This window comes from Ailuropoda melanoleuca, chromosome 4, assembly GCF_002007445.2.
Source record: "Ailuropoda melanoleuca isolate Jingjing chromosome 4, ASM200744v2, whole genome shotgun sequence".
Classification (NCBI taxonomy): Eukaryota; Metazoa; Chordata; class Mammalia; order Carnivora; family Ursidae; genus Ailuropoda; species Ailuropoda melanoleuca.
In genome coordinates, this window is record NC_048221.1 from 21,167,935 (window position 1) to 21,180,390 (window position 12,456).

The following is a 12,456-nucleotide window of genomic DNA, read 5'->3' on the forward strand; positions in this document are numbered from 1 at the left end:
TGAAGCCAGGGGAGCCGCGGGGGCTTGCGGGCTGCTGCGTGGTCGGCACAGTCCGCCACGGGCGGGCTGCGGGAGCCAGCAGCTGTCCCCTCACCGCGCTCCGTCTCGCCCGCTCGAAGAGGTTGAGGATCTTGGAACCCGCCAGGCCTCGTCACGTAGCCTGTCACAGATAGGCCGGGAGGCGCTGTCTGAAAGGCGGACACGGAGGGTGAGTGTCAGGGCTTCAGCGAGTCTCTCGCAGCCTTTCCCTTCCGCCTTCCGAGGACGTGGCTTCGTGGAAAGGTGGGCCTCCCTCGCAGGCACAACATGGCTGCTGGATTTCTAGCTTCTTCTCCACGGGCTGGCTCCCGGGAGCTCTCTGAGACAAACACTGCTTGCTGGAAGCCTCAGGAGGCTGATCACACAACTTTTCTCGAAGATCAGGTTTTTATCTACGAACCAGGATCCATACACAGCGAGCGAAACAGTCGTTAGAGACCCCGGAGAAACCTAAATCCCATCTGCCACAGCTCTTACTCACGACCCGCTGACCTTCGTTTTCCATGAAATTCCAATGAACCCAGTTACCTGGGTTCCGATACATGCAAACCAGCAGGTGAGCAGACCCCGCTAGCTTTTAATAAGCGGTGGTAACCTAAGAAACTACAGAAAAGCAATCCAGGATCATCCATCATGGAGACAGCAGAGCCAAGAAAGGAATTCTAGACCAGCTCTCTGGCCTGTTGGTTTCAGGTCTGTGACCCCGCGCTGGCTTCAGAAGCAACCTTTGGCACATACCTCAGGCACTCTCGGCCTCAGCTTCCTTCTCCCTAAAATGGCTTGCTGCGAGGATCAAGAAAATAACGGGACGGCAACCCTTAAAGTATTGAATGAGCACGCAGCTATCATGATGACGGTCCTAAAGCGTGGGTTTTAGCTTAAGCTCTGCCCTAAGAAAGCAGGCAGGTGTAACACACATTTTATGGAGAATTGTCTGGATTACTAACATGTCAACAGTTGTTAGGGAGAGAGATGATTAACCGTTTTTTTCCCCTTGAAACTTTTCTCTATTTCCCATAATCAGATTTTCGTTTCCTCCCTCTTTCTTTTCTTCCTTGTCATCCTAGATGCCTGGCACATGATAGCCCGATATGCATGAATTGACAAACTGTGGGAACTGGCCCCGACTGTACAGTCTCCTACAGAACAGTGTTTTTGGCTGGGATTAGAAGTGCACCCTCTGTCTGGGTAAACCACAGAAGAGTCGATGAAGCTCTTTAGTTGTCCACTCGCAGCAGTTACACACTTGATGTTTAGCTACCAGGGAAGGAAGTGCTCAGCCGCTCACAGATGCCAGGCCCTCAGGGGCCTCGGACCGGGGAATCCATGTGGCCTGCGGCATAGCTGGCTGGGCCCTGGCTGGAAACGGGCAGACACCGGCCTTCTCCCGCAGCTTTGTTCTCTCACCTCACCCCATCTCATCAGCGTGAGGTTCTGGCAAAGGGTAGCAACGCATTTAGAAGTTCCGTTTCTCTAAATTAAATAAAAACACAATTAAAATTTAGTAGGTGCTAAAACTGGGTTTTGAACTTTTATTAAAAAAATATATTTGCAAACATATAAAATTTAGGATGAAAAATGCTCATTTGAAAACATGTAATAACTTAATATTTGCAAACATACACAGATGGTATAAAATCCATACCATTAAAAATGTTAATGATGTAGTATTGCGCTCATGGAACAAAAATCTTGCTGTAAACCCAGAGCTTCTCGGCCCCACACTTCAGGGAACTGAGAATCCGGTGCACTGCAAGTCATGAGAGCCACATGGCCAAAGCAGTAATACAGAATAAAAAACCACTGAGAACACATATTTTAAAAACACGTTTCTTAAGGAATCACACAGATAAAAGGGAAACACAATTTTGCATTTTCCCCATTCAAAGTGAATGATATGGCATCTTAGCATTTCAAATGAAGATGTCAAATAGAAAACCGAATGAAACATTGCACACCTCTCTCCTGCTGAATTTGCTGGAAAATAGGCTCCTTGAGGCCCCGGCCCACTCAGGGAAATGTTCTCAAACACAGCTTTTAAAAAGCCCAGTGTAAGTTGCTTTACTTGATTTAGATCTTAACATTTTACATAACCTGAAAACGCAGAGCACTATTGGTTCCAGAAGGTACTTTGAACATAACTGAAGAAAACCAAAGATAGGTGACAATGAAACACGTGCTCAGCAGCAAATATGCAGCAAGAAGGCAGGACACACGTCCCTGGGATCCTTGTCCTCACTCCTGTGGACTGGGCCCACTTGTGCCTGTGCCCCTCTCACTTCTCTGTTTCTACGTTTTGCCCAGTTACTGTGTGATGACTGATTTTGTTTTTTAAGCAGTTAGGCACCTTCAATTTCATGTTGCATTATTAGTAATACAATGGCAGTTATGGCCTCTACTACCCAAATGAGAAAACTTCAAACTACATTCTTGGGGGGGGTGGGGGTGGGGAGAGTAATAAAGCTGCACGGTTTAAACATACTACCTAGTACAGGGTTCGAGAGGGTTTATAATTTTTACAAGGAAACCTAGGCAGAAAAACAACAGATGCTTGACATGCAAAATTGGGCCAGACACATTCTATACAAGGCCCGTGCGGCCTTCAGCAGAGGATCCGTGAATTTGGGCTCTTTGCAAACCACCTTTGGCCACCCCAAAGGCTTGCAAGGTGAGCCGAGGACACTCCCATGCACACAGTATGAAATGCTTCTTCTAACACGGACAGTCACTTGAAAACTTGGCATTCGAAGTCCCACCTGGCACGCCTCCGGAAGGATGTGCGCTGAGGAGCTGTGCCGCGCAGGCACAAGGCTGTTTGGGATCCTGGTGCAGGAGTCTACCTGAAGACATGACAGTTAACTACAACAAAAGAGCAGGGCCACCCACTAGGGTGGGGGTGGGGTACACAGACAGACATGGGGGCCTAACTGCAAAACCTAGCAAGAAGCATCTGTGTTTTGGTGTCCACTTTGATTCAACTAAGGTTTGAAACAAAGGTTCCAGTAATGTCACGGCGGCTATGGACACACGCAACCTAAGCTAGCGTGAGGTTCTGGATAGGAAGTCTGACCGAGGAATAAGGCAACTGAACTGTGACTTTCGGGCCAGGGTCATCCGACCGCGAGGAGTCAGGCTTGGCCTGACTTTTCAGGGACTCATTCTGGCCCGAACCTCCTGGTAATCATGACGAACTTCTGGCTTCTGAATTTTAAGTAAATCCTTTGAATACATAAATCTGGGAGTTGAAACAGGTTGACCCTTTCCAAGTCTCCATGACTTGGGCACTTCAAAGTTTATTTTCCCACTAAGGAAAACTTATCATAGATTCTCTTTCCTATCATATTCTTTCCTTGGATGAAAGGGTGAAAATTAACAGATTTGATTACCGACCCTCTTTAGGATATTCTCTTAATTCTTTCATGATATTACACATACTCAAATCATTTCAAGTCAAATGTCTATTACAACAAGAATCCCTTGACTCTTCCATGTACCATAGCCCACCGAAACCACACTGGGGGTGTGAGCAAACCTGTTTTCTGAGAACAGTCACGTCGCTCCCCCGACACCATCTCCTGGTGTAAGCAACACTCTGGATCTTACTTCGACATTCTCCTTCCTGGGTGATATACGAGCAATTCATTTTTGGTTGTTGGATTTACACACTACCTTTGAAAACAAACTCTTTTCCATCAAGTATGAGAACTTATAAGCTTCCCTGACTTCTGCACAATTCACAAATAACTATGTAGACAGCAAGAGAAGACACTACATTGACAAGCAGAAAACTGCCCAGGAAGCATGTTTAGATAACGAAAGCCAATCAAAGTATTCTTTATGCTAAAAAAACTAAGACCAAACTAAAACAAGCATGTAATTCACAAGTAATTTTCTAAAATCTCAGCTAGGAAAAAAAAAATCTATGGATTTATGATTGAGTTACCATTAAAGCTTAAATGATTGTTCCCGAGGAACCACCACATCCATCAGCATTATTCACAGCTAATCCTTATGATAGCTGGTTGAGCCAACTGGGTTTTTACCCCATCATTAAATAGTGCTCAGAAAAGTAAGCAGTGCATCTTAATTGGTTAAATACTACAAAATGATCTGTATCATAGAAACAAAGACACTTTCATTCAAAGAGTATCTTAAAATTACTATTGCTGAAATAAATCAAAATCTACATTAAAATATTACTAATCACCATTACATGCCATAAAAGAATAAATATAAATCATGGCAGGTCAATAGCAGCATAACAAAGCATCTTTACATATTTTCACACTTTGGGCTGCGAAAGTACTCACAGCCTAGGAATACATTGGTAAAGTTCTGAATTTCACACTTTGTTTTTAACTCCATATTCTATATTAAAGTAAGGGCAGTGTGAATAACAGCTCCCTTTTCTGCATAGCTTTAAAACTACTCTCAGTAGACTCGAGGAATGGAACCAGAATGGCTTTGTTAGATTGGTCCACTGGTCCTTTTGTCAAAGCGTTAAGGAAAACAATCAACAAGGACTTCTGTGTTTAGACAGAAAAGGAAAATAAGGCTACACTTCACACAAAACTTAACATTTTCAAAACCACTCAAGAGTTTAACTTAAAGTGAAGGTTTCTGATCGAATTCAGTCTTTACCAGCCCCAGCCTTTGCTTCAAAGGTGTGACACGCCACTCCCATACCATCACAGAGCCTGGCGCGGCCCTAGTCACATGGTATCTCTGCCCTGGGAGCCTGCTGCATGGCCGCTCTGGGGACACTTACGAACAAAACACAACTGAGAAATTTCATAACTTTTAAGGCCCAAATGGGGCATTCATAAAAATGTACTTTGCTTGAACAAATCAGTCCTAATTTGCCAACTTAAACTCTGATCCTTAAAACTCAAAGGTACTTTGTACAGAGCTGACTTCTGCTCTGTTCAGAACTTGACCATAAGCCTAAGGCTCAAATTTCTAGGAGGAGCAGCAGGGGAAGGGGCGCGGGCTGGGCTGAACTCTGCTGCAAGGCTGTTGACCCCTCCTCCCTAAGACCTTGAGAGTGAAAGCAAGCTGAAAACCAGATTCCTTATTTCACATCCTTTCTTAGAGCTGATGAAAACACCCACACAACTTAACACAATGGTTGTTGTTGGTTTTTTTTTTTTTTTTTTTTTTTTTTTGTCAAAACAAAGGTCTGCTGGTGATGCTTCACAGTGAAACCTCCATTATCACTGAGAACGTCACTTGGAAAACATTCTTAAAGAATGAGTCTCTTTCTCATAGGCTCAATTTCAGGATTCTCAAAACTCAGTGTTCTGTTTAGAAGTTTCCATGACGAGGCCTATTTGTTTCTGAGGTCGACATTCTGCCTTCGGATTTATTCTGCTCCAATCATAAGTTGTGGTTGTCTTTGTTCTTGGTCAGAACCTGCAGGTAGACTTCGTGAAGTGTACTGAGGAAGCTGGAATCATTCTGGAAGAGATGGTAATGTTTCGTTTACCACAGTAGAACTTACTTCCTTGACAAAAGCTTAGGAAAAAAGCTATATAAATGATCGGTATAACTAATTACCCAAAGAATCCCACCACCCAGAGACAACTACAATCAATATTTTGGAATTCACTCAGACACTTTTCCACGGGGAGTGTATGCTCAGAAAGGGAGAAACATTAGTCCCCGCTAGTCTTGAATTTACTTTCTGAACAATTTTCTAAGAGCTCATATGTTCTTTAAAATTAAAGAACAGAAGTTTACAGACTCAACTGCTGGGATGGCTTGTATACCTTTATTAGATGTATTAATGTATCCTGGAGCTGTGACTTGCTGAGAATAATGGAAGGCTTTCTCTGATTTTCTGATGTTCCAACAGTCAGCGGAGAGGCGCTTGCTTTCCTCTCGAGGTCTGCAGACCTTGCAACTGTCTGCTGGAAAACGCTCGGGGACAACAGGACTGAGGACACTGCCATGGTTGTTGCAGTAACCAGCGTGGGGCCTGCGACCTGCAGGGGGACAATGGTCATGAATGAAGCTTGTTAGCTAAAGGATGAAGGACCCGTTTATTGGGAAGCCAAGTCTGATCATCATAAAGGAAATATGATCCCAGCAGGGTATGCACAATAAGAACAATCCTATGATAAATTAAAAATGTAAAGTTTTATATGGGAAGCAGGGAAATGATTGCAAGAGGGCACGAGGGAACTTTCTGAGGTGATGGAAATGTTACATATCTTGACTGTTACCCACCGGATGTTATGTAAGTTACAATTCCTAAAACACCTGCATTTTATTGTAAGTATTTCATGTCGATAACATTTTACTTAAAAAAAAAAAAAAGGAGAGGGAAGGGGTGCCTGAGTGGCTTAGTCCTTTGAACAACCAACTCTTGGTTTTGGCACAGGTCATGACCTTGGGGTCATGAGCTTGAATCCTGCCTCAGGCTCCATGCTCAGCATAGAGTCTGCTTGAGAGTCTCTCTCCCCCTCTCCCTCTGCCCCCACCCCTGCTCTCTAATAAAATCTTAAAGAAAAAAAGAATAAAAAAATCCAGTTACATGAAGCCTTAGTTTCTTTTATAGTGTTCAAGATACTTACTATACCACTACAGGTATCAAAGACACAACTTCTTACAAACAGAACTGACATCTACCTCCTTCCCCCATTTAGATATGCTTCCACGCTAATAATGGCTAACCATCAGAATACACTAAACCAGAATTAATCAGCATTTTTAATAATTCCCACACTGGATATATTCAATAGACATCTCGATTTCTCCTTCTCCTGTCACCCTCTTCATTTACAAACAGCCACGTGTGAAGGGTGTGGCTTCTGGGGTCTGAGCTTTCCGGTCTGTTTCTGGTGCTGGCCCCGCAGCAGGCTGAGCACGCCTGCTGATCCCTACCGGCCGGCCGCACTACAGGGAGACCCGTTACCACCACCAGGCATGACCTGGCTGTGGCTGCAGTTCTGAGGCTCGAGGAGAGGCACAAAGACTCAGTAACTGTGCACTTCAAGGCTGGTAGGAAATGGAGGGTGGGGACAACTTTTAAAAAGTGAAGCCAGGGAGAATAAGCAAAAGGCAGAGTGCACAGGCCTGGGAGCACGAGCACCACAGTGACTCTCGACCAGGCATTACAGCTCTTGCAGGGCAAAGAGTATTTCCTCCGCATGGAAACCAGGCTGACACGCTCTCAGGTGACAAACACTGTGCGAGCACCCAGCCCTCAGTGCGGTCGGGGAAGGCACTGTTCCAGAGAGGATGACCGGAAGCCCACGGAGGCCACAGCCATGAGCTCTGTCGGTGGAACAGGGCAGCCTGGTCTAGGAGGGGCATCTGAGACGGCTCTGGGCTTGAAAGCTCCAACTTTCCACTCAATCAACAATGTTTTACTTCACACCCAGCAGAAGAACTTGAAGAGAATGTGTTCTTCAGAAAAAGGGAGTCCTTACCGGGATGGCACTGGGTAACACCTTAGGCTGGGCAAAGACTTCAGGATCCTGATTTTGCTGCATAGGCTGCAATGTTTAAAAAGAAAAGATGAACAGAGACCTAGCAAGTTGCAATGTAAGATTTCCCAGCTACTGGGGATAAAGCCACTTTAGCAGTAAGGAACAGTTCAGACATTAGTTCTGTCTCAACTGCAGGGAGAGGGCCCTGGGACAGCCTCCGACCCCCTCAGTCTCCCCAAGAACAGGGCTGTGTGCAGAACCTTCAAGGCGTGTCTAAGGAAAGAGGGAGGACAGCCCACGCAGTTTTGCTGCTGAATCTGTAGAGATGCCATATGCTGGCGGCACGAGACCTTGATAAGGTGGTGTGAACTCTGGAAGGTGGCACTAAACAGTCTTCATCTAGAGTCACACCTCCACATGCTAAATTTTGTCCTTATTCATTGGGAGACAAAGAACTTCTTATTGTAGAGCAAATACATTTCACATAAAATTCAGTGATGCCCCAGATCCTAGAGGAAATGAACCGTAAATGAAAACGCACACGTACGTACATGTCCCCTGCGAGGAGGCACAGTGGAGAGCAGGGGCGGGTGCTGGGGCAGTTCAGACTGCCATTTCATGGGTGTGACACTCATCTGTTAGAACATGCTCTCTCCTTATACTGCAGAGAACCTCAACAGAAATGGCCCCAAATGACAATTTCAAGATATAACCAGAATACTAAGCTTCCTGTCTTTCTGTACAGGATTGTAAAGGAGTGGAACAAAACTGTCCATTAACTATGAAATCACATACAATTATTATGAGGGACTCTTCTGTCCAATATTATTTGGTGAAACGTTAAGATTGCAGATGATTCTTAAAGGGCACGGGGCTGAAATCCTGGAAGGCAAACAACACTGTTGTTGTGATCAGCTGTGCGATCTTGCATACTCACTACAATGTGAGCTGACTCTCTCATCTGTAAACTCGCCAGCCTCATCCATCACTGAGGGACAAGCCTCTTCTTCACACCTCACCCTCAACTGACCTGCAGGTCCCACAGCTCTCACTTGTTAACAAATCCGCTCGTCCATACTCCCAAAGTCAGGCCCCCACCGGCTCAAGACTGGGTAAGCGCCTGGCCTCCTTCCTGAGGGGTCCTGCTTCTGTCTTCTCCTTGCCCTGCTCACCACCTCTGCCTGAAGCCCTTGAAGATCCCCACCCCCGCCCCCCCAACTGGGCTCTGAGAACAAGTCTCAGGCTCCTTCACATCGTTTTTGAAGCCCTGTTGGTTGGCCAGTACCATCTCCTCCGAGCTCCTTCCACAGCAGATCCAGCCACACTACAGGTCTTCACGTTCACAAACGGCGCTCATCTGCAGGCCTCTGCACGTGCTACTTTCCTCGTCTCAAACACTTTCCTCTATCTCTAGGAAAGGGCTGGCTAACTTCTGCTGAGCCTTCACACCGCAGATGAACAGGAGCTTCAGCAGGAAGCTTTACTTGACCCCGCATCTCCAAATCTGGGATGCTGCTATGGCACCCCAAGTGTGCCTGGCCCCAGGTGGGCACTCAGTGAGTACCAAGGGAGCTGGGGATGGGACAAAGCTGGGGGTAATCTGGATCCATGGTCCCGAGTCAAATGAGGACTCCTGGACTTGTCAGGCAGAAACAAAAACCCCTACAATGCATGCCCTGATAGGAAAATACTGGTATCATTTCTTGGCTTGTATCAGTTAAGATTATCTGGGGCAGTGGAACTGAGTCACACTACCATGTACCAATGATCTGGCTATTCACTACAGGGCTTCTTACCTCCTGTGTTCCGGCCCCGATGTACCTAACAGCCGTCTTTCTGAAGGGACTGCCTCATGGCAGTCCCCCATCAAGGCCTCTGAGGATTCACCCCACCCAGTTAGAGCCACCCAGCCTCCTGCCAGTACCTGAAGGGGAGCAAGCACCATGTTGCTCAGGGATGCTGAGGCTCGAGCCGCTGCGGTCTTAGAGGGAGGCTCTATGAAGCTCTCCGGTGTGGCCAGCTGGCCAGGTGCTGGGGAAAAGCTAGGTGCCATGGCACCTTTCCCAAGTGACTGCGTCTGTATTTGGTCATGCTGTGGGGTCAACCTGAGTTTCTGGAGAAGATCCACGCTCGGGAGGGATGTACCAGCTGTGTTTGTCACGCTCAGGGGGGCCCTGAAGGGGCTCTGGGTGGCAGTCAGGTTGGCGTGGCTCAGCTCAGGGACTGGCTGGCCCAGGAGTGGAGACCTCTGTCTCGGCGTGGTCTTCACCGCCTGCATCATGGTGGTGTTTCGGGGTAAGCTGGGGGGAACCTGTGCTGTAGAAGCTTCTGCTGGTAGAGTGGGACTGAGCACAGGACGCAATGGGATGGCATAGCTTGGGGCCTGTTTGTCACTGGACTGTGTGATGGAGGCAGGAGTGATCAGCACCGGGGTGGGGACTTCAGGTGGGACCGAGTGGTGGGCAGCAGGATGGACACCCAGGTTTTCCGACTGAGGGGCTCCTCCTGACTGCTCGAAGGAAAATGGTAGGAATGAGCTGGACTCTTTCTGGGAGACATCTCCTGGCGGCTTCTCCACCTCTTCCGAATCGAGACCCACAACCACTGGCTGTTCCTTTGGCAAAGAGGTTCCAAATAATTCTTCCACCGTCAGATGTTTGTGTCCAGATGGAGCAGACTGGAAAAACAAATCAAACCACCCAATGAAAGAAATCTCTTGCAAACCAGCGTAACCAAACTTCTTTCCCATCAACCAAAACAGTTTGCCAACGCGAGGACGGATGGAGTCTGGAAATAAGGCACGGGGACAAACTGAAGATGTGTCAGGCATGAAGGCCAAATGGTCTCCCCAGGCAGGTGGGCAGAAATGTGTATTTGTAATAAAATCCAAGTTTTAGGGACTTCCGGTATAGAATTCACCTTTCTTCTTGGCAAATGGATATAAGCTAAAGGAGCAAGTATCTTATTACAATGTTAATAGTGCTTAATTGCTCTTAAGTCAGTAATGCATGTAAAGAAATAATACTCAAGAGGACAGAGGGACCAAAGGCTGAGTAAGAAATCCCACCTTTATCTTCATACTTCATAGTTCTTGATAAAAAGCTAGGCATTGCACCTTAGGGACTAAGTTCCAGAAAACAAATTTAACCATTTTGTACATAGCAGGCCATTCCTTCCTACTACCAAATCACAGAGTCCTTAAGAAAAAGCAAAGCACATAAGTCTGAAAATGTTAAAGTTCCATCTATTCCAGTGATTTGGTTTATTGATACCATTGCAATGATCTGAAGGAGAAATATTTATGCTTTTCACTCCTGAGCTTTCCTGTATCTTCTTCACTTCAAGCAGTATGGCCGCACTCATGTACCCTTTATTTTCTGAGGACCCACAGGGTGCCAGGGCCTGCTCTGACCTGGGCCCAAAGTACACAGTAGGAGTAACAAAGTCTGACCCCCAACAGGGCTGATGTTCTAGTGGAAGACTAACCGAAGTACTTTGAAAACACAAGCAACCTCAATGTATGGATTTTTTTTTCAGTAGGCTCCATGGCCAGTGGAGCCCAACGCGGGGCTTGAACTCACAACCCTGAGAGCAAGATCCGAGCTGAGGTCAAGAGTCGGATGCGTAATCCATTGAGACACCCAGGCGCCCCTCCAGATATGGTTTTATTTCTCATGTATGTGGACTGCTTAGTTGCTCAGATGTACGTTTATGCAGAACAAGACAATTCACTGAAACACAGGGCTTCCAGTACCTCAGAAGGCCTAATGAAGGCCCGAAGCTACACTGCACCTGAAGCACGAGCCTGAGAGCAGTATAGTACGACATTTCTACAGGAAAAGACCGCCGTTGTTCTCAAGCAAATGTGTTTCATCCATGTGATCAACAAGGAAAGCTTTCCCTGCTATCTGCATGTGGACTGTTCTAGGAAATGTTCGTAAGCCGAAATGGCAGAAAGTGAAGCAGCAATTCTTATCAATTCATATGGAAAATTTCTGAGCATTTCTAGACCCCAAAATAACCTCTCTTTGGCTTTTCTTTGTTCTTATAAAGATTTTACTTGTGAGAGAGAGCGAGCAGGGGGGAGGGGCAGAGGGAGCAGGAAAGAATCTCAAACAGACTCCTCGCTGAGCGTGGAGCCTGACATGGCTTGATCCCATGACCTAAGCTAAAACCAAGAGTTGGACAATCAACTGACCGAGCACCCAGGTGCCCCCTTCTTCGGCTGTTCTGATACCTTAGGACATATCTCGCTAACAGACGCACAGGACAAATGGAGACAGAGTGCAGGTGCTCACAGAGCCAGGGGTGCTGAGTGCGGCTCCCGGGGTGGGGGCTCGGTGGGCCACTCTGTGTGCAGGGTGCCGCTGCCACCCAGACACCAAACGCTATCTTTGCTTTTCACCTTTTTTCAAAAAAAAGTAAAAATCCTCTTTGGATTTCTTTCGGTCAGCAAGATAGGTACTGATACAGATCTTCCCTAAAAGCAAAAGTGGCTTCATGCGAACTTTTAAAATGGATGGGGGGGTGGTGGGCCACCTGTATGATTTTTAGCAGGTGCCCCAGATACTGTGCTGGGATGGGCGGGGTGGGGGAAAGGCCAGCACCCAGGACTGGGGATGCAGGGGATCTTGTGAGGGACGGAAATGGAAGGGGGTGCCGTTGCGCAGTCCCTCTTGCATCACCTAATGGGTGAGCAGGGCCAGTGGGGCTGGTGGGGCTGAGGAGAACGCAGGTGGGGCAAAGGAACAGTGCTGAAGACGCGGAAGCCTCCTCCAGTGTGAAAAATTTTAAGTTCATACCAAACTATTTCTTCTTAGAAAATATTCAATAAAGAGAATTAACATAATATATCTTGGCAAGTTACTATGACAAGAGGCTTTGTTTAAGCGAAGGAATTCTCAAATGGCAGACTCAGACCCCCCATTAACACTGCTGTAGTCAGACTAGTAAGACTACCTTGTCACAACACTTCCTAGCACCT

The 12,456-nt window shown here is 46.7% G+C and overlaps 1 protein-coding gene across 2 annotated transcripts in view; it reads right to left on the reverse strand.

The window, feature by feature from the left end:
* Positions 1–1,544: 1,544 nt before the first annotated feature.
* The window catches only part of DCP1A (decapping mRNA 1A), a 57,548-nt gene continuing 46,636 nt past the window's right edge, over positions 1,545–12,456 (reverse strand). For both annotated transcript variants that reach the window (XM_002918986.4, XM_034658473.1), the window contains 4 exons: positions 9,397–10,149; positions 7,473–7,538; positions 5,808–6,023; positions 1,545–5,496 (listed from right to left, as the gene is read on the reverse strand). In XM_002918986.4, coding sequence (XP_002919032.2) covers positions 5,416–5,496; positions 5,808–6,023; positions 7,473–7,538; positions 9,397–10,149 — 1,116 coding nt within the window. In that variant the 3' untranslated portion in view covers positions 1,545–5,415. The remainder of the gene's footprint in view (positions 5,497–5,807; positions 6,024–7,472; positions 7,539–9,396; positions 10,150–12,456) is intronic.